A 24,626-nucleotide genomic window follows, 5' to 3' on the forward strand; every position below is an offset into this window, starting at 1 on the left:
GGTTAATGTAGCATTCTGTTTTTCTGGGGAACCAAATCTTCCTCTCTAACATGTGCTTAATTCCAATATCCAGAGAACTTTAAGTGTTATGAAGAGGATAGCTTATTTGGTCATTATTTTATATCCCTTCTGAAATAGCAGTCACGGAACATTGCCAGTGGATGTAAAGACATCATCTCATGAAGGGGAACAATATGGATTACCAAGGATGAAGTATCTCTCTATAATAATAATAACAACGACAACGGTGACAACAATGACAACAACAACAACAACATTCGATTTATTTACCGCCCTTCAGGATGACTTAATACCCACTCTGAGTGGTTTACAAAGTATGTTACTTTGTATCTATAGATGCCTGAAGCAAGTTGTAGCTTGTTCTTAAAAGAAAAAAGCAAGAAAGAAAATGTCATCTCTGTGTACAGTCCAGGAGAAAATGCTAGTGAAGTTTGTGGAATGGGACCAGACACAAAGGGAAAAGGAAGTTCTGCAAACCAAGAGAACACCAGGGTGTGCAGAAGAAGCCCCAGCTCCAGATTCATCCAGGGCCCCAATTTGCAGAACACTGAGAGGTGAGTGCAGTGCACGATGGCCACCATGTTGTCTGGGCCTGCAGCTCCCAGCAGCTCTCATGGGATTGTGCAGGAGCCAATAATTTCAAATTGCCTGGCCAGCCCATTGACAATGAGATGGCCAGGTTCTCAGTCAATGCAGAAGGAAAAATAAGAAGAAATAGCTGGTACGTCAGAATTTGCATTGGCTTATATTGATGACAGCACAATTTTTAGCAAGGACTTGAATTTGTACTTGGAGCATTTAGTGAAAATGTTAGGTGCCATCCAGAGGGCAAATCTCACCATCAAACTGACCAATTATTAGTTTCAAATGTCAATATTAGTTTCCTCCTAATTTTTCCTTGTCTTGTATGCAATTTTGAGTAACCATTTGGAAGGAAAGTGGGATAAAGTTGCTAGCTCTGAGAAGGGAAATTTGGGGGTGAAGCCTTGGGAGAGAGAAATCTGGGAACAGGAAGGACCACAACAACAGAAAATGAAATGACCCCAATAGGTAGCCAATGGAGTGACTGCAGAATGGGAATAACATTCATGTTCCTCCTAGCTCCCAATAATAACTGAGCTGCTGCATTCTGCACCAACTGGAGTCTGCACGTTAACTTAAAGGGGAGACCTATTTACAGTCAGTCAGGCCTTTCTCATATACAATCATGTATATGCAACATTGATAATGAAATATCCACCTGCCACATCACTTGAGATGTGGAAATGTGCTTTCTTCGGTGTCTTGTGATGTTTTTCACAACTTTCCTGTACACAGTGGTTGCATCCCTTGACTTTCCAATAATCTGTTAAGTAGACAAGCCACCTTCCAGAAATCTTCAGCATGATCAAACTAGATATGCTAATTGGTACTGTTTGCTAAATTCCTACCTAGTATTTAAACTTACTGAAACTGGACCTATGAGCTGTTTTGGCTTTGGAGGGAATTGGATCTCCCAAATTCACTGTTTTCTAGATCCTGAACATTCTATCACCTCATGCATCTGAAGTGACTTGCTGATTTGTCTTTTTCACTGTTATAGCGTACTTGTGGGCCATTTCTTCACTTTGTTACATAATTAGTAGACCAGTTCCTTTTTCAGATATTAGAGGATGTAGGATTGCTGATAGGAGGGCTTGATGAGATATCCTAAGATGTTCCAGGAAGAGGAACTAATGTCACCAAAGTCTTTTAAATAGATATTTCAAGTAGACCTATAGCACTCTGAATTCATTGAGGTATTGTTAAAGAGAAATGTTTTGCCTTGACAGACAAAACTAGTAGAGGAACTAAGGGAAATGTGATGCCATCCTTGTGTTTGTTTGGTCTTTCTCCTCAAGTAGACACTTCAACATGGAAATGTCTTGTGATTAGAACCTTAGTTACATTAAATAATGATCAGGTGTATCCATGGTTATAAAATTCAGTGGTCCAGCTATATATCTTTTACTCTAAAAGAAGTTCCAAGAACGTGGACTGAGATGGATATCAGAGCTGCCATGCTCTGGGGAGTCTCACTTCTATCTGGCACCAGTTTCAGAAGAGCACAGGGCCCATTGGCACATAGTTCTTTGGACCCATAATACTTGAGCTAAGGGATCCCCAAAAGTTCTGTATTGTCTCCCATGCTGTGTGGAATTGTTGTTAGCCAGAATTTGGAAGTGAAACACAATCCATATTGCCTTTGAGTCAGACGGGCCATTTCTACACACGTTGGATAATGCACTTGCAATGTACTTTAGCAATCCTTTGGAAATGGATCTTTTGTTTCACACACGAAAATTCAATTCCAAATGATCATGAAAGAGCATTGAAAGTGCATTATCCAAAGTGTGTGGAAGCAGCCAGGATGAACCACAGTCTGGAGGAAATCATGAGCTAGTCAGTACTTTGAAATTCTGTTCAGGCAAGATTGAGAAACCACTGGTCACTCATAGTTTTGATATCTGGACAGGGCTGTACTGCCCTTGAAGCATGAGGTGTGCAGCTTGGGAATGCTGCCATTTGATCTGTGTTTTGGAGAGTTTTTGCCGGCTTTTTCTAGCGTCCTACCTATAGCCATTTCTGCTGATGTGATTGGACCATTAATATCCATGCTTTGATTATATCTATATTATTGCAATGTTCCCTCTGTGGTAAGGGAGCTGAAAACAATTGGGAAGCCTTCATTGGTTCAGAATGCTGGAATTATATTCGTATGATTTACGAAGATTATATTTCCCAAGAATCAAGAGTTCCTTTGGCTACCTATTTGCTTTTTGGCACAATTCACATTATCAGGAACTAAGGTACTTAAATAGCCTCTCTTACAACCTCTGATCCAGGCCTTTGTTTTGTTATGGTCCTCCCCCGCTCTTTTACTGTGAACTCTTATAATTGAGGCCTTTGGGACCAATTGGTCTTCTAGTCCTTAATGATGGTAATGCCTGGAACTCAGAGTGCCACCTGACAGTCACTTGGCCTATTATGAGGTAAGCTTGCGGGAATCACACAGTAGGCTTGAGGAACACAACTAGGAAAACAGGTTTATTTCAGGGGTAAAGTGAATTGCAACTTCTTCCCAGTGCAGCCAGCTAGATGACAGAATGCTGGATCTGGGAAGTACTTTATATTGAACAGGCACACTGTTACATGAATCAGAAGCTTGTAAGGTAACCACAGACTGCTTGGCACTTTTAAACTTTTTTTTTTAAACAGAGAACAGCACCCAAACTCCTGCCTATCAAAATCAATAACTATAGTCCCTAGTGGACTCCCCTGCCTAGCCCAGGAAATTTCCTAACCTGGTTTCCTCAAAAACTCTGAACTTCACCATTTGTTGCTATCTGAGGACTTAAGCTGTTATTAGTAGAGGTAAATGTGATGCTGTTACTTTTTTGTCAAACGCTCTTGGGATCACAATGTCATCACATTACAAGCCACAACAACTGTATGTTGCAACTTTTTCAGAACAGAATTGCAAGATTTATAAGGCTCCAGATTTGGTAATGGCCAGTATACTTGAGAAGGGAAGGGAAGGAGATTGATTGAACTATATGAGAATTATAGCCACTCAAATATTCAGGAAGTTATGCACCTGGATACTATGCTAGGAAAGTCAGAGGTTAGACTCTGTATGTCCCACCAGTCCAAAGGAAACAAGCACCTATAAGGTTAGCTCCTTAAATCCACCTCTCACCTGACACTGGTCAACTGGAACAGTCACCTCTGGTGTCTATTAGTAAAGCACATATTTTTCACACACAATGCCCCAGGTTCAGCCTCTGGCATATCAACATAAAGGATTTCTGGTAGTAGGAATTAGGAAAGACCTTTCTCTCCCTGAGATCCTAGACAGCTAATACCAATCAGAGTAGACACCAGTCCAAAACATTGCAAGGACAGAGGAAATTCTACTTAAACATGAAAATTGAATTTTGATGCATAATGGAAACTGGTAGCATCCATACTTTCCTAAGGCTGGACACATTTCTCTCCCACTCCTGTCTATAGTTCTTCCTTAAATCCTTCCTCTGCCTGAGGACACCCTTCTACCCCCACAGGCACACCCCATGCCAGCCAACCAGGCCACGCCCTCTCCACTGGACTGGGCTAGCTGGCCGTTTCTGCATGCTGGGGCTTTGGGTTCCATTTTCAGAGTTGTTTCTCTGGTCACTTGATGTGGAGCTAGTTTCAGAATCCTACCAAGGTATTCCATTTTGCCATAAAATATGGCCTTGGCCCCCTAATTCTAAAAGAGAACAACTCTCACCTCTAAGGTTTATAAAAAGATCAGATAGTCATAGACATTCAAGCCAGTATAATCCAACATCAGGACACTTCAAAGAAATCTTGGCATTGAAGGAACTATATATATATACCTCCTTTTAAGCTATTCCACAGTGTGGGAATGTCATAGCCCCCTTGTCCCACAAGAAAACTAGAGTGAAGATCAAGAGCAAACACTCAATATAGGGGTGGGGGATCCTCCCAAGGTAATGTGAGCCACCACCAGTCCCTCTCAACTAACTCTCAGTAGAGAGATTGAGGAACAAACTCTCCGGCTCTATTGAGTGTTAATCAAGAAGTCAATCTTGCAATCAATAAGTCACAAAAACAATTATTTGATAGCTATATCCAGAATAGGCCAAAGTACTGGATTTAGATTGAAGCCCCAAAATCGAAATAAAACCACAGAAGCATAATTAATAGAATTTATTAGAAAAGTATAAGAAATTACAAATATACAAGTTGTGCCAAAACAGGAAAGGAATAACAAAACTACAGAAATACTCTAAAATACTATAAAGATTTCATCCTCTGAGACAGATATTACTTTGTCAGGCTAGATGCAGAAGTCCAAAATCCAAAGGCAAGAGTCCTGGATTGACACTTGTTTAGGATTGCTAGGCCCCTATACCCTTCCAGCAGGAGCGGGGACCTGGCACTTACCTCATGCCCAGAAATGATGTCATCATGTCAGCCACAAATATGCTTTCGTGCTTTGCACCAGGCTAATTCTAGCCCATTTGGGGCCAAAATTGGCTCCAACTAAGCATGAGAGCATACTTGCAACCAGGACAAAGATGTCACTTCAGGAAGTGATGTTGTCATGTCCTCCCAGAAGCACATGCGCTGTGCATATTCCCAGGGTGCCTGCCAGTGGTGGGTAATCTCCAGGTGGCCCAAAAGAAGGTAAACTGCTAGGAGATTGCTTGCCATTTAAGATCTCCCTACCTAGCCAGTATTTCTCATTATAACCTCAGAGTGTCTTTCACTGCTCTGTGCTTTCAGATGATGCAGACAGCTCTTTTGGCAGGGCATTATTCTCACATCCCTATGGAACATTGCACCTGCATTTCTGGATTACCTACAGTGGAGAACCTTCCCCACTACCTACTTTATTGTCCATTATATAGTGTACCCAGAGCTAAATTCTTGGCCAGAATCCTATCAGTAACAAACACATATTCTGAAATCAAGAAGATTGTGTTTTTGTTATCTGACACGGATAATCATGTGTCCTACAGAGTCAGTCAGTTTGCACTCACAGCCAAAAAGATAAGATCTAAGGTGGTACTGAATGAGGCTGTTTCGTGATCCCTGGGATTGTTTGGCATCCTGTACTGTTTTAATTAATTTTAATTAACTTTTACAAACTGATAATGGATTTAACTGTTTATCAGTCGATGTTTGGTAAATTGTGACAGCCTATGGCTATAGACAATAAACTCTTTGGATTGCTTGCCACCAGTAGGCACCTGGGATCCCTAATTCTGATAGTTAGGTCCAAAGACACAGAATGGCATGTAAGCAATCCAAACAAAAGCAAGACCATACTAGAATGGAGACCTTTGTTTTATGCCAGGCTGCTTCATCATGGCCTGAGCCTGACTGACCAGTCAGGAGTGTTGCTAGATCTTGTGACATCCCTCTGAAGCTGGAACCCATTCACCATCAGAGCTACTAGCTGTCACTCAGGATTCCTTGCACTAATGAGATGGAACGAAGCTGCAAAACTCCTTCCTGATTTGGCCTCAAAGCTCTGATCCCATCTACACCTGCATGCTTCAGTTCCATCTGGCACTCATCTCCCTGAAAACTGCAGAGTCATAGAGAGTGACTGTATTTTTCAAAGAAAAGCCTTCTGTAGCCTGACTAGGTCTAAAAACTTGAACCAAAGATCTGAAAAGCCAAGAAATGGACTAGGAAAGGCTATCTACAGAGAACTTGTGCAACCTACAGATTTCAAAAACACCTCTCAGAAGAAAGGAGTTAGCAGGGAATGTGGTGTTCACCTCAACTGGTGTGGCAGTCCTTCAAATATATGGGCACCAGATTTTGCATTATGTCAAAACCTATAAAAACAGAGTGAGGACTCTGGAGACATGTTGAAAGCTGGTGCACTTGTTTTATAAGCAGCATCGCATGCATGTAATCTTGCACACCACCTCAAAACCCTACAAGGCAGGCTGCTCCATTCTGTTCCAACTAAAATTTCTGAGTAACCTTCAAGGGAATGCCTATATAAGTACTTACAGTAGTCTAAATTGGAAGTTACATAATCATATATATTTAATTTAGTGTAATGTTGGTTAGTTCTGCTTTTAACTCTTTCCGCCCTTATTTTTTCCAGTGGGCACAAACTATCATATTCTTTTTGCTGTTGTTATTACTGTATATATAGGTAAATATTTTTAAAAATACTTTTTATTTTATTAATAAGATTAAACACCCAATAAAAGGGCAGAGAAAGGAAAAATTAAAGAAAAAAGAACAGAGAGTGAGAAGAAAAGAATGAAAAATAAAGGAAAAACAAATAAAAATAATACATATTTCATTTTCCATTTTCTTCTACAACAGCTATCATATCTTTACACACATTATACTTGTAGTTTTAATACCTCCAAAATTTTTGTACTTTTAATTTTATTAATAATTATAGGTAAATATTTTTAAATAAAACTAAACCTTTTCTCCTCATAGAATTACACCTGTACAGCAATTCTACAATACAACTAAGTTGAATATTAATTCTATGTTCTTAAAGTACTAAGGTAAGTTTGATCTCAAAAGGAAATAAGTGTTAAACATAATTCAATTTTTCCTCTCCTCCCTCTCCCCACTCCCCCCAAAAAACCAAGGTGGAAACCCTGACTTCTCCTTAAAGCTATAAAATTCCCAGTAATTGTACATCTATAAACTGCTCCTCTCCAGTACCTGGCTTCTTTGAGCAGCTGTCTTCCTTATTCCTCCTTGCTGCTCCCAGTGGTGAGTGGAGAGGCAGTGATTGCACTGGTGCTGAGAGAAGGCAGGAAGATCTTCTGTGGGTGCCTTTAGCAGTTACAATCACTCATTGTTTATGTGTGGTGGCAGAAGTCATTGTGTTTCATGGCACCCAGACACTCAAGCCTGAAAACACACTTGAGCATGATTCAAAATGTTTCTTTTGAATAGATTTGCCCTTCTTTTGCATATTCAATAACTCAAGCCAGTTCCTTTATAAAACTTTTTTTCCACTTTGAAACAACAAAAAGTATATCTCAAAAAGTATATTAAAAACGAACAAACTTCTTTAACTTTTAAAGGAAAGCAACTAATATTAGTAAATGCTTGTTCGGATCTGAGGTGATTTTCTACCCCAAGAATATATATCTTTGCAGTGAAAAAAAATTCTCCAGGTTATGAAAAGGATCACGAGGTAATCAGGAGGACTGTAAAATACTGATTCAGGAGAGCACTTAAAATACTTTGCTGGACCAGTATTTTCTGAAATAAATTCATGGGGTATTTATATGGTTTCTGGTTTAAAATGCCAAAATCCGTAGACATTGAGGGTTGTTTGACACCTGAGTGGTTTTTATTTATAAAAGAAAACTAAGTTTTCATGCTGTTACGAAATTTAGTAGCATCTGTGTTCAGAGACAGTTTATTTCTTCTATAATTTTTGCCTAATACATCCTCAGATTTGCATATTAGTAGTTCCTGAGCGATTTCTGAATTTCTGGTCTATTTCTTTTTTCATACTTGCTCAAACTTGGTGGCCCAGGGCTAGTATGACATATTCCAGGGAATGGTAGATGATGAGAACTATCACTGGCACACTTGGGGTGAGCTTCTGGACCATGTAGCACTGACTGTAGGCTCATAGGACAAAGGCAACAGGGTATCCATTAAGGACAGGGGTTTCTCAGTGATGGTGCCTTAAAACTGAAACCCCCACCCCCGAACAAAACATGTATCTGGGATTGTGACAGGAACCCCCCCCACAATACATTTCTATAATATAAAAGAAACAAAACAAAAAAACAGTTGCAGGTTAGATTTTTTTAATACTAAATGCGACACCCAGATTAAAGATCTGCTAGCAGTAAATTAGGCAAAAAGATCTCTTAATCATCAATCATGTTGTCCGAAAATACTTGGAGAGTGCTGTTACTCTTCTTTCTAGAAGAATTTAAAAATAAAGAAAAATTATGACGTGAGACTACAGACCTGAAACAAAAGTACTTTACTTTTTAAAATGTACAACTTTTGGAAAGGGTAATATGTCCACTCTGGTTCCCATATTCCCAAAAAGCGTCTCTAGAATTTTTTTCCTTTAAGACACAACTGAGTATTTTGGATCCTACCCTAGGCCAGTTTCATTATATAAAAATCAAGAGTCTTGGCTAGTTAATTGTTTCTTCCCCTGTTTAATTAGCACAAGAGCTGAAGTCTAGAAATGGCTAGTGGTACCTTGCATAGTTGGTTTGGCAGATAATGCACCAACTGCATATATGCAGCCCTTGATTTTGGCCATTTCCACACACGTTGAATAATGCACTTTCAATGCACTTTAGCAATCCTTTGGAAGTGGATTTTTGTTCCACACATGGAAAAGCAGTTCCAAATGTTCACTAAAGAGTATTGAAAGTGGATTATCCAACATGAGTGGAAGCAGCCTTTGTGAGACGTTGTGAATGAAGAAATCGCAGATTATGGTAAACACTGGCCTCCAAACTCACTTGGGGCTGGCTGGTGGAAGGGAGTGGGGAGTGCATGACAGCTGCCATTTTTGGAGGGCAGCAGGGCTCCTGGCAGCTTCTGAGGGATAGCTCATGCCACCATGGATTCAAGCCAAGGCCAGCCAATCAGAATGAACTGGCCTGGGCAGTGAGGGGCAGGGAAGGGCTGAGGACTTGGGAGGTGCTGTTCCACGTAGATCCTCTGTGAGCCCATGTTGAGGGCAGCACTTGGATCGTGGTCAGCTCACACTTGACCCAAGCTGCTGGTGAGAGATTCAGTATCTGAGTGGTAGTGTGATTATGAAACCACATTTTGCTGTAATATGCTATGCCTCTGAAAACTGTAAGATAGTTTCAGCTAGTACATAGTACCACAGTCAGTTGGCTGACTCTTATTTCTTGTAGGGGGTAGGCTTTGTCAGTTTTGAGTCAGCTATCTCCTGGTTCACTTTCAGACCCAGATCAAAGTTTTACAAGTAAATCCCTACACTGCTTGAGACCTAGATATTTTAGAAGGAGTGCTAGGTATGTCTACTTCTAGGTGTAAGGAAAAGACTTTTCTTTTTACTTATACTTTTGATTCATTTCTTTTTTTGTTTCCTTCTTGTACTGTCCTGTTCAATAGTATCTGTTTTGGCAAGCCATGCATACCCAATGGGGCTTCTTGAACTCTCGCAGTGGTAACAACAACCATGGCAACCGTGATGATGAAACAACAACCATGGCAACCAAGGTGATGGTGGAGGATGCCACTATCCAAAATATGCTGCCTGAGCACCTCTGTTTTCCTCACTATAGAATCAGCTATGCTCATAATTAACAGAAATCTCAGTCTGAATATTAGAGGCGAACTATACAGGACACTAGCAAGCCCATACATTTATAATGAAATTTGCTTGTTCACATATGTGTGTGCTATGTGTCATCAAGTTGCTTCTGACTTATGGCAACACTATGAATTAATGACCTGCAAAACATACTATTGTTAACATCCTTGCTAAGATCTTGTAATCTGGGGGCTGTTGCTTCCTTTATTTAGTCTGATCATATATAGAGAGGTGAAAATTAAAGATGCACAAGGGTCTCTGCCAGTGCCAGGGTTTCTGGTGCCCGTGGCAATCCCCACGTGCGTGTGCACACAGCATGCAGCACGCGTGCCCCCCGGACTGTGTGATGATGACATCATCACATAGCAAAGCCAGGGCCATTGGCTGGCAGGTGACTGGGGTGGCGCGTGGAGGCTGCCCATGCTCCACACGCCACCCCAGCTGCCTGCTGTGCCTGGCCCACAGCTGCTGTGCCCAGCCGGGGACATGTGGTGGCAGTGGTGGCAGAAGCGGCACAGGGCTGGCTGGCTATAGCAGCCACAGGCCAAACACGCCAGCTCTGTGGCATGCGCCTCCGCCACCAGCACCCCCTCTGGTGCCCCCTCTAGCACCCCAGCGCCTGCCTCACTGCCTCAATGGTGGCGCTGGCCCTGACAAGGGTGCATGAGTGAGAAGCGCATCAATTCCCTACATGCTGTAGTCCCTCCTTGTAGTCCCTCCACTTTTATATCAGCTATGAACACTTCCAGTGATGTCAGGAAATAAACTCTGGGTAGGCAAGGCATGGGTAGGAGTTCACTGCTGTATACTATATCCTCTAGTATTTTTTTAAAAAAATGGGCCACCCCTGCTTTACTACATGGGTCTGCCACCATCATGTGTAGTTAGAGCTTAAGTGACCATACATTGTTAGTATCAGAAGCAAATAAGGTGACTTAAAGAAATTGAGAAGCTTTTAACCAATTTTTACTTTGATTTAAAAGGACAGATGTACTGATGTGTTTGTGCATGTTATAGTCAAGTGTAAGGATAAATTAAGACAGTATAGGTATTTAATGTTTTGTTCCAAAACTATGAAGGATATCTATGACACTGTAACGATTGCTATTAAATGAGTTTGAAACAATGCACCTTTTAGGCATTCACTATGAATTTGGCAGGGAACTTAAAGGGGGTTAATTGTAACTGCTGTAAATTTTGAAAAACACATGTTTATATCAGTGATAGCCAGGAGCTGCCCTTGGCTTGGTTAGCACAGCTATTCCTGCATTCCCTCCCAGTCTCTCTCTCTGTGGCATAATGAGAGGAAGCCCAAAGATCTCTACACTATCATAGACCCCTTGTGGGCATCCTCTCAGTGCACTGTGATGATGCAGGGGAGAAGAAAGCCCAAGTAAAGCAGTTGTGGCATACAAGAGAGACAGGGGATGTGGCCAGCCCCCCCTCCCCCCACAATTCTGATCTCAGCCTCTCTCACATTGAACTATATAGGGGAGAGGGAGGGCTGAGAAAGCCAGTGTGACCCAGCAACAGGGACACTGGAAAGAAAACAGAGCAGTTTTCTGTGGGCCCCAAATCCACTTCACAACAGAATGAGAAGCAACCTGCTGGGAGGGCAGTATCAGTTTGGTGTGGTGGTTAAGAGCACAGGACTCTAATCTGGAGAACCGGGTTTGATTCCTCCCTCCTCCACTTGAAGCCAGCTGGGTGACCTTGGGCTAGTCATGGCTCTCTGGAGTTCTCTCAGCCCCACCCACCTCACAGGGTGTTTTGTTGTGGGGATAATAATGACATACTTTGTAAACCGCTCTGAGCGGGTGTTAAGTTATCCTGAAGGGTGGTATATAAATCGAATGTTATTATTATCAGAACTGTGCTGCCCTTTTGCTTGACCCTCATTGTTCTCTGGCTTCCCTTACACATAGCAAGGGGATGCTCTTGCTATGGTCTTTCTGCTGCTGCACAATGCCCTGGACATTCTCTAATTTAACCATGAGAGAGGGAAGATCCTGAAGGGGAGGACTGAGGAAAGCAGTGGAGGGGCAAACCAATGCTGCTGCAAGGCAAACAGAGATTGGCACAGGCCAGGCTAGAAATTACCACCCTCAGACTTTCCTTCTAACTGCCAGAGGCACTCCTGTATGATCTGAATGAAAGGCTACCAAATATGACCCTTTAATCTATTTAGTGCTAGGAGAGATTTTCATTCAGGGACAAAAGCTGGACCTTTTTTGATCAGTGTACAAAGGAAGAGAAGTGTTAACATGACTATCCTTTCCAAAATTCTATGATCTTCATTAGACAGCTTCCTTGTACAATACTGAGCCGATCTGTAGATTTAGAAAGGGATGGATTGACTAATGCCTTGTTATTCTGATTCTATGGGTTAACAGTCCTAATTAGAATCATACCCTTTTAACACCAGTAACTTCAATAGTCTTAGAGGGAGAAACTCTGTTTAGGATTGCACTATTAGTTCCTAACTATAAAATTCTTAGTGTGCTTACCAGTTGTCTGTACAAGGCCCATCATGTTTCCTACCAACTTTTGGTTCAGGGTTGTGGTCCCTGGGTAGGAGGGAGAGAGAGCAAGAAGAGTTAGGAACCTTAGCAAATATTTCCCTATATCCTGGGTGGTAAAACCACCTCTTTCAAGCTTTTGAGCCTTGCTAGCTTTAGGTAATGAACTTTTACTGTCTGCACCCCAATTTTTGTAAATTGAGTTCATCATTATTATTTCATTTCCTGATGCCTCCTACCACGATTAACAATAACAATAACAACTACTGAATACAAGAAGAAACAGTTTGAGAATAGATTAAATGGCTTGAAGAACAAACCCTTACATGGGCAACATCTAAAAAATGTTGAAGGAAAGTGACAACAGCCTAACTTGAGCATGGTAGAAGATGGGTACAATCAAGAAAGAAACTGAAGGTCTGATCTTCACAGCACAAGAACAAGCATTGCAAATGGATGTTATGAAAGCCAAAATTCAGAAAATGTGAAAATCAAAAATGTCAACTATGCCAGGAAAAAGATTAAACGGTGCCCCACCTTATCTCTGAATGCAGCAAAATTGCACAGATGGACTACAAAGCTAGACATGATAGGGTGGCAAAGCTAATTCATTGGTCATTGTGTAAAAAGTATAACTTGCCAGTATCAAAGAATTCATGGGAACATCAGGTGGAAAAGGTGCTAGAAAATGAATAAGTCAAGATCTTGTGGGATTTCAGAACTCAAACTGATCAGCATCTTGAACACAATACACCAGACATAACAGTCATGGAAAATCAAAAAGTCTGGATAATCGACACTGCAATTCCTGGGGATGCCAGAGTCGAAGAAAAAGAACATGAAAAAATGATTAAATATAGAGATGTGGCAATAGAAACCACTCAACTATGGAAGAAGAATGCAACAGTAATCCCCATTGTCATCGGGGCACTTGGAACCATAACACCTACAGAACTGCAAAAGATGGCGCTACTTGGAACAGCATACATATTATGCCGATATCTGGTTGATACTTAGGTCTCCAGAGGAAACCTGTATCAGCTTAGCAAGGTCAGTCAATAATAACATGTGACCTCTGCTTATTGTTGTTTGTATTTTGGATAATTTGAATAATAATAATAACTGTGCTTATATATTGCTCTTCTAGACAGATTAGTGCCTCACCTAGAGCAGTGAACAAGTTAGTGTTATTATTATTCCCACAATACAGCTGGGGAGCTGGGGCTGAGAGGCTTACCCAAGGCTACCTACTGAGCTCATGGCAGTAGTGGGATTCAAACCAGTAGAGTGCTGATTCTCAGCCGAACCACTTAACCACTGCTAGAGGGCAGTCCCTCAGTGTAACAGACTTCCTTTGGAGGTTTTTAAGCAGAGGCTAGATGGCCCTCTGACAACAGTGCTTATTTTGTGAACCTAGGCTGATCATGACAGGGAGGGCAGGAAGGGTAACATCAGTGCTTAGTTCTTGCGGCCCCTTCTTACATGCCCAGGGTAATGCCAATCGCCACTTTGGCATCAGGAAGCAATTTTCCCCAGTCCAGTTTGGTTAGGGATCCTGACGGTGTTTTGCCATCTTCTGGGCATGCAGTAAGGGTCACTGTGTGTGTGTGGGCGGTGGGGGGGGGAGGTAACTGTGAATTTCCTGCTTTGTGCAGAGGGTTGGACTAGATGACCTTCAAGGTACCTTCCAACCTTATGATTCTGTGATTCTATATTTTGATATAATTGTGACTCTATTTCATTGTGTGTATGTGTGTATGTATATAAAGGGAAAATAGGTTCTATTAGCAGACAGCTATCAGTATAGTATAATAGATTAAGTGATGGCTTAAGTAGACCTGTTTACAAAGCCCCAATGAATCTTGGTAGGTACATGGGTCAATCACCATATCTGGGCCATTGGATAGTGAGGATAAAAAAGGAGAGCTTCCATGCAAACCACCTATGGTGGAAAGGTGGGATGCAAATGTAATGAAGAAAGGCATATGAGATTACTTTAAAATGATGTTATGAGGCAATGATTTGATATAATGACATATTATTAGTATTATTAGCATTTTTCATTGCCAAGATATCTGCAATACTTACGCGTTATATTGACAGATCAGGCACTCATTGGCATAGGTATTATTATCCGTGCCGCAGACAGTATATTCAAAGTCTGGGCATTGTGTGATTTCCGGTCTCCCGATACCAGTTGGGTTCTGGAAGTTCTTGCAATCCAACTGTAAAAAAAATTAATCATTTATATATAGGTACACAATCTCACCACCCTTGATTTCACGTCTTTTTAGTACATTGGAGTAAGATGGTCACACTTTGAACCTACCCCTAGCTTTTAATTTTTTTCTTTCTCATAAAGAAGATGGAATGTATAAGTGATTATATCAAAGAAAATTAATTGGACAGCTCTATCTACTGTGGATTCCTTAGGTAGCTATATATTGCTTGGTAGGAAATAGCATAAAAACATCTAAAACCCAGAATATCAACAGTAGCCGGATGTATCCTGTGTGTAGCAGGGCATATTTGATGATTTTAGAAGTCTTTAGTATAGTATTAGAAATCACAGAATTCACAGGTTTGTCATTGGTCATCTAATCCAGTTCTCTGCACTCAGGAAGAGCTCTCATGATCTAATATTCTTCATGGATTTGTCCATATGATGGAAAATACAGTTCAATGACAGCCCAATTTAAAGTGTGCCCCAGCTAGAGAGTACCCATTCTTCACAATGCTAGAAATGCATGTAGGTCCATGAATGTTTGATTAGCCCTCAGTATGCCAGACCCATTGATTGAGGTTCCTTCTTTCCAACACCACCACATCCTTTCATTTCCTACTGAGTGTGAGAAATGCAAAACTAGAATATTTCTAAAAGATATCCAGCCTCTACTTGAAGGCTTCCAGTGAGGCAGAAACCACCCCCCATAATTGATTCTATTGTCAAACTGCCCTCACCATTAGGAATGTTATCCAAATATTCATCTAAAATGTACCTTACTGCAACTTAAGCCTATTAAATTTACTCTTGCTTTCTAAAGTAGCAAAGAAATGTCTTTGCCCTCTCCACATGATAGTCCTTTAGTCTTCTGTTCTTCAGGCTAATCATACCGGATTTCTTCAAATTTTCCTTGCAGGACTTCTCTGACCCTGTTTAAATTTTTCTACATCTTTCTTAAAATGCAACACCCAGACCTGGACACAGTACCCTAGATAAGGTCTGATTGGTGCAGAACAGAGTGGATCTGGTACATCGTATTTTTGGATACTGTGTTCCTGTTAATAGACCCTAAAATTGCGTTAGACTTTTTTTGCAGCCATTTCACACGATCTTATGTTCAGCAAATGACCAATTGCTATCCCAAGATTTCTCATGCTTTTAATCATGCTTTTAAGCCACATATTGAACTATGTGGTTCTAGGCAGGGCTCTCTTTTTTTGTAGCAGTACTCACTAGTACAGAATACCAGAACCTTGCTGGGGGGCTCTTCCAAGTCTCTGGGGGTGGGAATTGCTGGAAATCAGTACAACTATATATAAGTACTAGCACTTTTAAATAAATAAACACTGATTTAGGGTCAGAAGACAGAGCATCATTTGGTTATGTTAGGTAGCTACGTTCATGTGGAGCAGACTGTCTGTAATGGTTAATCACATCCAAAGCTAACCTTACTGTAGGTGTGATAAGGATGGATTTCCTGCATGGTTGGCCACTGTAAATGGCCACCCTTGTACATTGATCTTGTGGGAAGTAGATTTAATGAAGGAGAATATTTCATGTGTCTTTACTATTGCTATGCATTATTATTTGCAGGAGCTAATGTAGTATTTGTAACACAACTTGCAAGAGAATGAGACTTGAAACAAAATGACCAAAGCAGAATGTATGTTATGTATGTTAGTCACTGTGAAGACTGAGACCAGCCACTGTGAAGCTTGCTATAAGGTAGTTACACCTGCACCTGTACTCACTATTAGCTAGACATTGCTTATAGGTTGATATAGAAACTTCTTAGTAAATCTCTCCATGCCAAATGTAGCAATAGAAGAGGAATGGGAAAGAAAATGTGTTACTGAAAGAAGGAAGCTAGCTGTGAGTTAATCAGATTAGCAGTACCCTTCAAGGCTGAGAAGAAGCCCCAGAACAAGGGGAATGGGTGCTAAATGCAACCTCAAGCACATTCCTCCGGAAGGGAGAGTGCTCCCTTCCCACGGAACCCAGAGACACAATCTCTGCCTGTAGCATACAAGTTTGCTGAAAAGTGACATTGGGGCACCCTTGGTAAAATGCTACATGAGCTAGAGAGATGGATATAATGAAAAGCCTATGAAAGAGATGTGTGGGAAAGGAAGAGAGATGTTCCTCCTAGAGATAAACCAAGGACAGATCAGATAAGCAATGGCAATCGGGAAATATTGTAATTATGCTGTTGACCAAAGATGTTTCTTCCAATAAGCATACCCCTGGACTATTGTATCATTAGAGGTGGTAGCCCACTTGAGCCAATGGGGACCACAGCAAGATCTGAGCCAATAGAATAACAAATATTGTAATTAATCAAAAGGTATAAAATGCTTTGCACAGCTATTGTAGCTTTGATGAGCATTGGACACAAGGGAACCCTTTACTCTCTGTGTAACCTCCACTCCATCATGTTTAATAAATGTTGTAAAGTTGCTTTATTCACAGGACTCTGGGTCTGTCTCTTCTTATGACTGGCTGAGGGACATTTGAACCACAGATTGTGTGGAACAATCTGTTTCTCTCCCTCTGTTGAGATTATGAATTACTATTATGCTGTGCTTTGTATAAAAAACACCCCTAATGCCTAGATGTAGGAACTGGAGTACTTTATTTGAAGAATATCCCTACAGAAGCTTTATTTCTTTTAAATATTTACCCAAGACATGTGTGGGGTTTTGTATCTAGCTGACATTACAACAATCAAGCACAGTCCTATGCATGTGCCACTGAAATGAATATGAACTACTGTGCTCTTCCACAGATGCCATTCATGCCAGCTGCTGAGGAAAACTGCTTGGGAGATCAGTTCACTTATTTAGGGAATCGATAGCTCAGAATTGCAGAAATGTGAGTGATCATCCCCGTGCTAACTTGTAGGAGTGAAGTGGAGGGTGCGGCAACTAGACAAAGCCTCTAAACAGCAGTGCAGGTAGAATGATGGATATGCAAATCTGGTGGCAGTGGTTACTACCCAGTTTGTTTCTGATACCTGCTGAAAACAGGGTGGCAATGCTGAGCAGAAATTTGGGACAGAGATGGGGTTTTCTGACCTCCCAGAGAGCCAAAGAAATGGAGTTTGCAAATATGTTCTTTCACAAACCAAATCAAGTTCTGCCTATGTGCAAATGGGTTATTTATTGTTATGCATCATTAGTATTTTTAAAGTAGTTGGGGAAAGAAGCAGAGGCAGCACTTACTTCAGATGGTCTTTCAGGTTGACTGAAAACTCCTGAAAGAACAGACACATTAAGTTTATCTTTAAAGCTCATTAAATTCAAAAAGGTAATCTATTGGTCCATGAAGAAGTGCACCGTTGTTTATCCTCGCCAAATATTATAACTCACAACCATTTTTTTCTAAAATAATTATACATTATAACAGAAACACAAAACATAAAATGGATTCAAAATGATTGCTCAGTCTTATTAGCTCTTCCGAGTATGAGGCAGTTCTGCTGAGTAGGGGTGTGCAAGCCAAAAATTTTCGGCTATAGCCGAAAGTAGAAAGCCGAAAGAAGATTCTCTATCGTTAAAGCCGAAAGCCGAAACAAGAATCTCTTTCGGCTTTCGGCTTTCGGGATTCTTTCGGCATTATTTCGGCATTCTTTTGGCTTTTTTCTATGGGAAAATGCCTCCGTCTTCCAGGACGCCTGGAGGAGGCATTTTCCCACCGAATAAGCCCAAAATTGGTGGGGACCTTCCTCTAACCCTTCTCTAACAATCACCCAAGTTTCAGACAGATTGAACTTTGGAGGGCCATGTTATGGCCCCCCAAAGCAGGTCCCCCCATCCTCCCATAAGAAAGCGAAGGAGCAGCATATTGTTAGCATGCTGCGGCTCATCTTTCTTCATTATTTCCTATGGGGAAAAAATGAAGAGGCAGGCTTCCTTTGCCAGGGGTGGCATTTTGCATGCAAAATGCCCCCCAACCCTCTGGGGCCCTTCTCCCACCCCTCCTCCCACCCCCCACCAAGGCTCAGCCTGCTCCCACTTGGGGGGGCCATTTCATGGCCTCCCCAAGTAGGTGCTCTTTTCTCTACCACTGACAGCTGGGGGAGGCTTGTCTTGCCAGGGGTGGCATTTTGCATGCAAAATGCCCCCCAGCCCTCAGGGGCCCTTCTCCCACCCCTCCTCCCACCCCCCACCAAAGGGCATGGCAGCAGTATCTTACACAAAAATAACACAACTCACTTAACATCAGAGAATCACCCCAAAATATTGCTGTCAAAAGCACTTTATTTCCTTAACTGCTTTAGGTTACACAGTAGGAAGGCACAACAGGGCATGAAAGCAGTGTACTACATAAAAATAACACAACTCACTTCACATCAGAGAATCACACAAACACAACTGCTGTCAAAAACGGTGAAGTGGGTTGTATTATTTTGTGTAGTACACTTCTATCATGCCCTTTGGTGCGCCCCCCTGCTGTGCCCACATTTGTGGCACCCCTGGGCTGTGCAGAATTGCCCAGGGAAAGAGAGTTTAGAAGTTCCCAGCATAGGGAACAAAGGGAGAGGGCTGGCCTTTGCCAGCCTGTTCCTGGGGTTATGGGTGTGGGGCAGGTGGGGGTGGATTTGGGTCTGTGAGGGGCTAATGTGGGGATTTGGGTCTGTGTGTGGCAGCTGGGGGGGAATTGGGTTTGTGTGGGGCTGTAAGGGGTGGACTTTAGGGGCTGAGAGGACCTACTTGGGGAGGCCATGAAATGCCCCCCCCAAGTGGGAGCAGTCTGAGCCTTGGTGGGGGGTGGGAGGAAGGGTGGGAGAAGGGCCCCAGAGGGTTGGGGGGCATTTTGCATGCAAAATGCCACCCCTGGCAAGACAAGCCTCCCCCAGCTGTCAGTGGTAGAGATTAGAGCACCTACTTGGGGAGGCCATGAAATGGCCCCCCCAAGTGGGAGCAGGCTGAGCCTTGGTGGGGGGTGGGAGGAGGGGTGGGAGAAGGGCCCCAGAGGGTTGGGGGGCATTTTGCATGCAAAATGCCACCCCTGGCAACACAAGCCTCCCCCAGCTGTCAGTGGTAGAGATTAGAGCACCTACTTGGGGAGGCCATGAAATGGCCCCCCCCAAGTGGGAGCAGGCTGAGCCTTGGTGGGGGGTGGGAGGAGGGGTGGGAGAAGGGCCCCAGAGGGTTGGGGGGCATTTTGCATGCAAAATGCCACCCCTGGCAACACAAGCCTCCCCCAACTGTCAGTGGTAGAGATTAGAGCACCTACTTGGGGAGGCCATGAAATGGCCCCCCCAAGTGGGAGCAGGCTGAGCCTTGGTGGGGGGTGGGAGGAGGGGTGGGAGAAGGGCCCCTGAGGGTGAGGGGGCATTTTGCATGCAAAATGCCACCCCTGGCAAAGGAAGCCTGCTTCTTCATTTTTTCCCCATAGGAAATAATGAAGAAAGATGAGCAGCAGCATGCTAACAATATGCTGCTCCTTCGCTTTCTTATGGGAGGATGGGGGGACCTGCTTTGGGGGGCCATAACATGGCCCCTAAAGTCCAATCTGTCTGAAACGTGGGTGGTTGTTAGAGAAGGGTTAGAGGAAGGTCCCCACCAATTTTGGGCTTATTCGGTGGGAAAATGCCTCCCCCAGACGTCCGGGAAGACGGAGGCATTTTCCCATTGAAAAGCCGAAAGAAAGCCGAAAGAATCCCGAAACGTTTCAGCTTTTTTCTTTCGGCTACCCGAAACGTTTCGGCATTCCCCGAAACGTTTCGGCATTCCCCGAAAGAAGCCGAAACACTTTTGTTTCGGCATTCTTTCGGCATTCTGAATGCCGAAACGCACATCCCTACTGCTGAGTCAATGTACAGTACAATGGGCTAATATTTGAATAATTCTGATTAGGTGTTTCCAGGATTAAACAAGAAAATGAGCAGGACTTTACATGTTGATCATCAGCATTTCTTTGTAATCATCAATCTCTATCTATATTTAGGTTCATCTTCTTCTTGTCAACCATACTGAGGACATTAGTAAAGTAAAACAAAACATTTCAGCCAGGTCCATTTTTCTCTCCCCCACAACAAGCAGCTCTTGCCTAAACACTATCATTTACTTAATGATTATTTATTTATTTAGATATTTATACCCCACTTTTCCTCCCCAGTAGGCACCCAAAGTGATTTGCAACATAATTCCCACTCCCTCCATTTTATCTTCACAACTATATTGTGAGATAGGTTAGGGTGAGAGAGTGATTGACCCAAGGTCATTTAATGAGAGCCCATGGCAGAGTGGGGATTCAAATTTAGTTCTCCCAGAACAGTCTGACATTGTAACCACTGCACAACACTGATTATACATATAAGAATATTGTCCTCCTTTATATCCCGTCTCCCCACCCCTCTTAAAGATGCAGTAAAAAGATTGCAGAGTGATGTGTGTGTGTATCTGTGTGTTAGATATGGCATTTTGAGAATCAGATGTACTCAGATGTAAGAACTATTGGATTCTGTGAGGTTTACTTCCAGGAAAACATTCTTAGGATTGCAGCCTGAAGGCCTTCTTTTAAGAGGAACTCACCTGAGACACACAGAAGTGCCACAGCAAGGACAAAGATGCCCATTCTTGTCACAGAAGAAACAGTGGTGTGACTCTGCTCAGAATTGACTGGTGTTCAGTTGAGAAGATGTTCTCTTACTGCACAGAGCTTCACTACTCCCATATATATCGCTTCATGATGAAAGACTTGGCACTCTAAGAATGGGTCCACAGTGATAGACTTGGCACCATATGGGCAAATTGTTTCTTCTGAAATGAAGGTGGGTGGTGGTGGAGCTGAACAAAGAACTTGCTGTTTAACCCTTTCCTTCACAAGTCCGACATCTTTTTTGTCTCAGAGAGAAAAGCAGCTCTGTTTCTTCTATGTCTCAGAGAGAAAAGCAGCTCTGTGTATTCACATGTGTATGATTTTGTATGGACAAACAGGTGGAAAAGATAGGGTTAAACAGCCCCTTCATCCCTGCAATCTGAAGCCATTTGCCATTTTTGACATGAACCCTGCCACTAGCGATGACAGATTTAATGAGGTATAGTCTTCTGTCCATCAACAAAATGATCAAAACAGTGATAAGAACATTTGGTTCCATCCATGCTCTTTGTAACCAGCATTGAAAATAATCCTTTGCTGATGTCACCCCACCTGCCCTCAGCCAAATGAAATATTTGAGCCAACCAATTTTTAAAGGAAAAAAAATCGACACTGTTAGTACTTTTATTGTAAGTGGAGTAGATTTTGACAAGTGAAGGCTGGTGTCCTTCCTGTTGAAGGATCATTGTTTCCACATTTATTACTCTGGGTAGATGATAGAATTATGTCTGTGAAAAGGGTTTCCTGTTGCATGAATGTCATGGTTAAGATGTCCTTTAGGATTTGGGGCTTATAGAGATGATCAGGTTTGAAGGTGAGTTATTGAGAAAAATATAGATGTCTGGGATTAGATATGAGGAATAGCTTAACAGCAGTTCAAATCTTTTTTAGATGATTGTGTACAGGAGATCAATGCTGGGAACACTATCTCAGCAACTTGGAATCTTTTCTTAGTGTTCTCTAGTGCTTTTTTTCTATATATGCCAGATCTTTGACAAGGTTAATATTGTTGGTTTTGGCTGACAGGCTGTTGGAGTATAGCAATATCTTGTGTACAAAGAAAAAAAAAGATCCTGCAGGGGGCAGCAAACTTTAGCAAGATAGGATGATAGGGGGAGTGCCCTCTTTCTAAAGGAATTACTCTTCATCTGTCAGTAGAATGCTATTCTTAGTTTATTCTTGGATGTGATAGATGACACACATGACAACAGAAGAACCTAAATAAAAGAGAATATAGAACCAAGTGTCAGATATTCAATCACATCAAACAAAGGGATACCACCAAGAAGACTTTCTTATCTAGCAAAAAAAGCTATATCTGAACATTCTAACTGGGAAGATACAGAAAAGATGAGTGGGAACTAGAAATGGGCACGAACAGCATTACGAACAAAAAAAGCCATGAACAGCCCAATCTGCTGTTCGCGAACAAGCTGTTCGTGAGGCCCCATTTTAGACGAACAAGTGGTCGTCAAAAGCCTTGTTTGTGAGTTCGTTGGCTGTTCGTGAAGCCAGACAGTCAGGCACCTTCAATCAATTCCCTTGGCAATGACTTCCGGTTCGGGATCCATGAAGGTCTAAAGCAGCTCTAAGAGCTGAGCTGTCTGTGCCGCTGTTTGTGGAGGCTGGAGGGGCACAGATTGCCCGCAGCCCCCTGTTCTCAGGCGGAGAACAGGCAAGTACGCACTGCATCTGAGGGCGCGTTGATCTCGGGTGGTGGGGGGCTCTAAGCAACGAGCTCTCTCCCACTCTGGAGGTCCCACCCGAAGACAGGTTTGCCAAGATCTCTGCAGTGGCTCAGGAGTCAATTGTATTGGCATAAGACCTTCATGCCCGAGCTTCGTTAAGCAGCAAGGGGAACGGATTCGCTTGATTAAAAGAAGCAGCGATTACAACCCAAGAAAAGACGTTTAAGAAGGTAAAGATTGCTATCTCTCAAACTGGGACAGATTTAAGCAAGTAATAAAGTTTAAAACTGGACTTAAAAACTGCAACAGATTGATTAAGTGAAGGGGAAGATTCCGGCAAGGGAAAATCTAAAAAGCGATATTTTAAATAGTAGTTAAGGCGGAAAATTGGATATTGTTTACATACCTGAAGTGGGAAGAGATACTGGACTGTGGGAAAGCTTGAGTATCGCGAGAACTGCTGCAAACATTAAAGAAACAGGAAGTACGTCAGGATCATAAAGAGGCTGGCAAGAGGCGCTCTGTGTTAATACAGGAAGTGGAAGTTCGCCATTTCGGAGAAGGGCAAAGTTTTGGCTTCAAGGAAACAGGAAGTAGGACATCTTGGAAGAAGGTAAGGGCATTTGCTTCAAGTTAAAACCATAGAGAAAAAACGCCCGACATTTTGGACTGAGCAAAACAACTTTTAACAAAAACTGAGTAAATTGGGACTTTTTAAAGCAATTGGAAGTAATAAATCAGCGCCACGGATTTAAGGAAAAGGGCAGACTCGTGGGAGCGTGGTAAATCTAGCCCCACGATGTCGAAGAAGGAGTGGCAAGCTGCGATGGAGAATCTGGATAAAAAAGTTTCTGAAGTTATAGAAGGCAATAAAGAGCTCAAAGGTATGATACAGGAGATGGCAAAAGACTTTAGAGACTTTAAAGAGACACTTAAATCGGAAATGGCAGAGCTGGTAAAAGACGTATCAGATACGCAGCAGAGAGTGAAGGTAGTAGAAAATACGATGGATCTGCAGAGGACAGAGATGAGAGGACTGAAAGCGAGAGTGACCATCGCGGAAAGTAAACAAATGGAAAAACAGCTAAGATTTCGTTCAATCCCGGAAACAGAGGAAAAGACTGCCCGAGAGCAGATCACAGAAATTTTGGCAGAGTACCTGGGGAAGGAGGAAGAGGAAATTGCAGCTCTCCTAGATGTGGTGTACAGAATTAATTCAAAATTTGCGTCTCAGAGGAAGTTACCAAGGGATATGATTGTGCAATTTACGACAAGAAATACAAGAGAACTAATTGTGACCAAACAGTTTCAGGATCCACTAGAAGTTGATGGAAAGGCGGTAAGAATTATGAAGGAACTGCCCAGATCAGTGTTGTTGGAAAGAAAGAAATACAGAGCGCTAGTCCAGATGTTAAAAGAAATGAAAGTAACATACCGATGGGAAATACCAGAGGGACTGACATTTGAGTTTGGCGGAGTAAGAAAGAGCATCAGATCTGGCCAGGAAATGGAGGATTTTATTAGTAAAAATGAAAAGGACTTACCAAAACCCACAAAACCTTGATCATGGAATGTAAAATTATATCTTGGAATGTAAATGGACTAAACTCACCTTGTAAACGTAAGGTTATTTTCCATTGGCTTGTAAAACAGAAATGTAAAATTGTATGCCTACAAGAGACACATATTAGAAAGCAAGATGTAAAATATTTGAA

General features: G+C 42.1%; 1 protein-coding gene across 1 annotated transcript; it reads right to left on the reverse strand.

Annotated features, from left to right (window-relative positions):
* Nucleotides 1-8,352: 8,352 nt before the first annotated feature.
* On the reverse strand, nt 8,353-18,054 carry LOC129329358 (serine protease inhibitor Kazal-type 1-like). The gene is made up of 4 exons (XM_054978892.1): nt 17,839-18,054; nt 14,482-14,618; nt 12,382-12,441; nt 8,353-8,487 (listed from the first exon to the last, which is right to left on the reverse strand). Coding segments are annotated over exons 1-4 (270 nt in total). The 5' UTR covers nt 17,911-18,054; the 3' UTR covers nt 8,353-8,486.
* Nucleotides 18,055-24,626: the final 6,572 nt, after the last annotated feature.

The sequence above is a fragment of the Eublepharis macularius genome, chromosome 4 (assembly GCF_028583425.1).
Source record: "Eublepharis macularius isolate TG4126 chromosome 4, MPM_Emac_v1.0, whole genome shotgun sequence".
NCBI lineage: Eukaryota > Metazoa > Chordata > Lepidosauria > Squamata > Eublepharidae > Eublepharis > Eublepharis macularius.

Excerpts from the sequence above, each read along its gene's own strand:
- LOC129329358 (XM_054978892.1), bottom strand. The coding sequence starts at position 17,910 with ATGAGCTTTAAAGATAAACTTAATGTGTCTGTTCTTTCAGGAGTTTTC. Across the intron at positions 14,619-17,838 it reads AACCTGAAAGACCATCTGAA|TTGGATTGCAAGAACTTCCA; the intron begins GTAAGTGCTGCC and ends TTTTTTTTACAG. Across the intron at positions 12,442-14,481 it reads CTGATCTGTCAATATAACGC|GGACCACAACCCTGAACCAA; the intron begins GTAAGTATTGCA and ends CCTCCTACCCAG.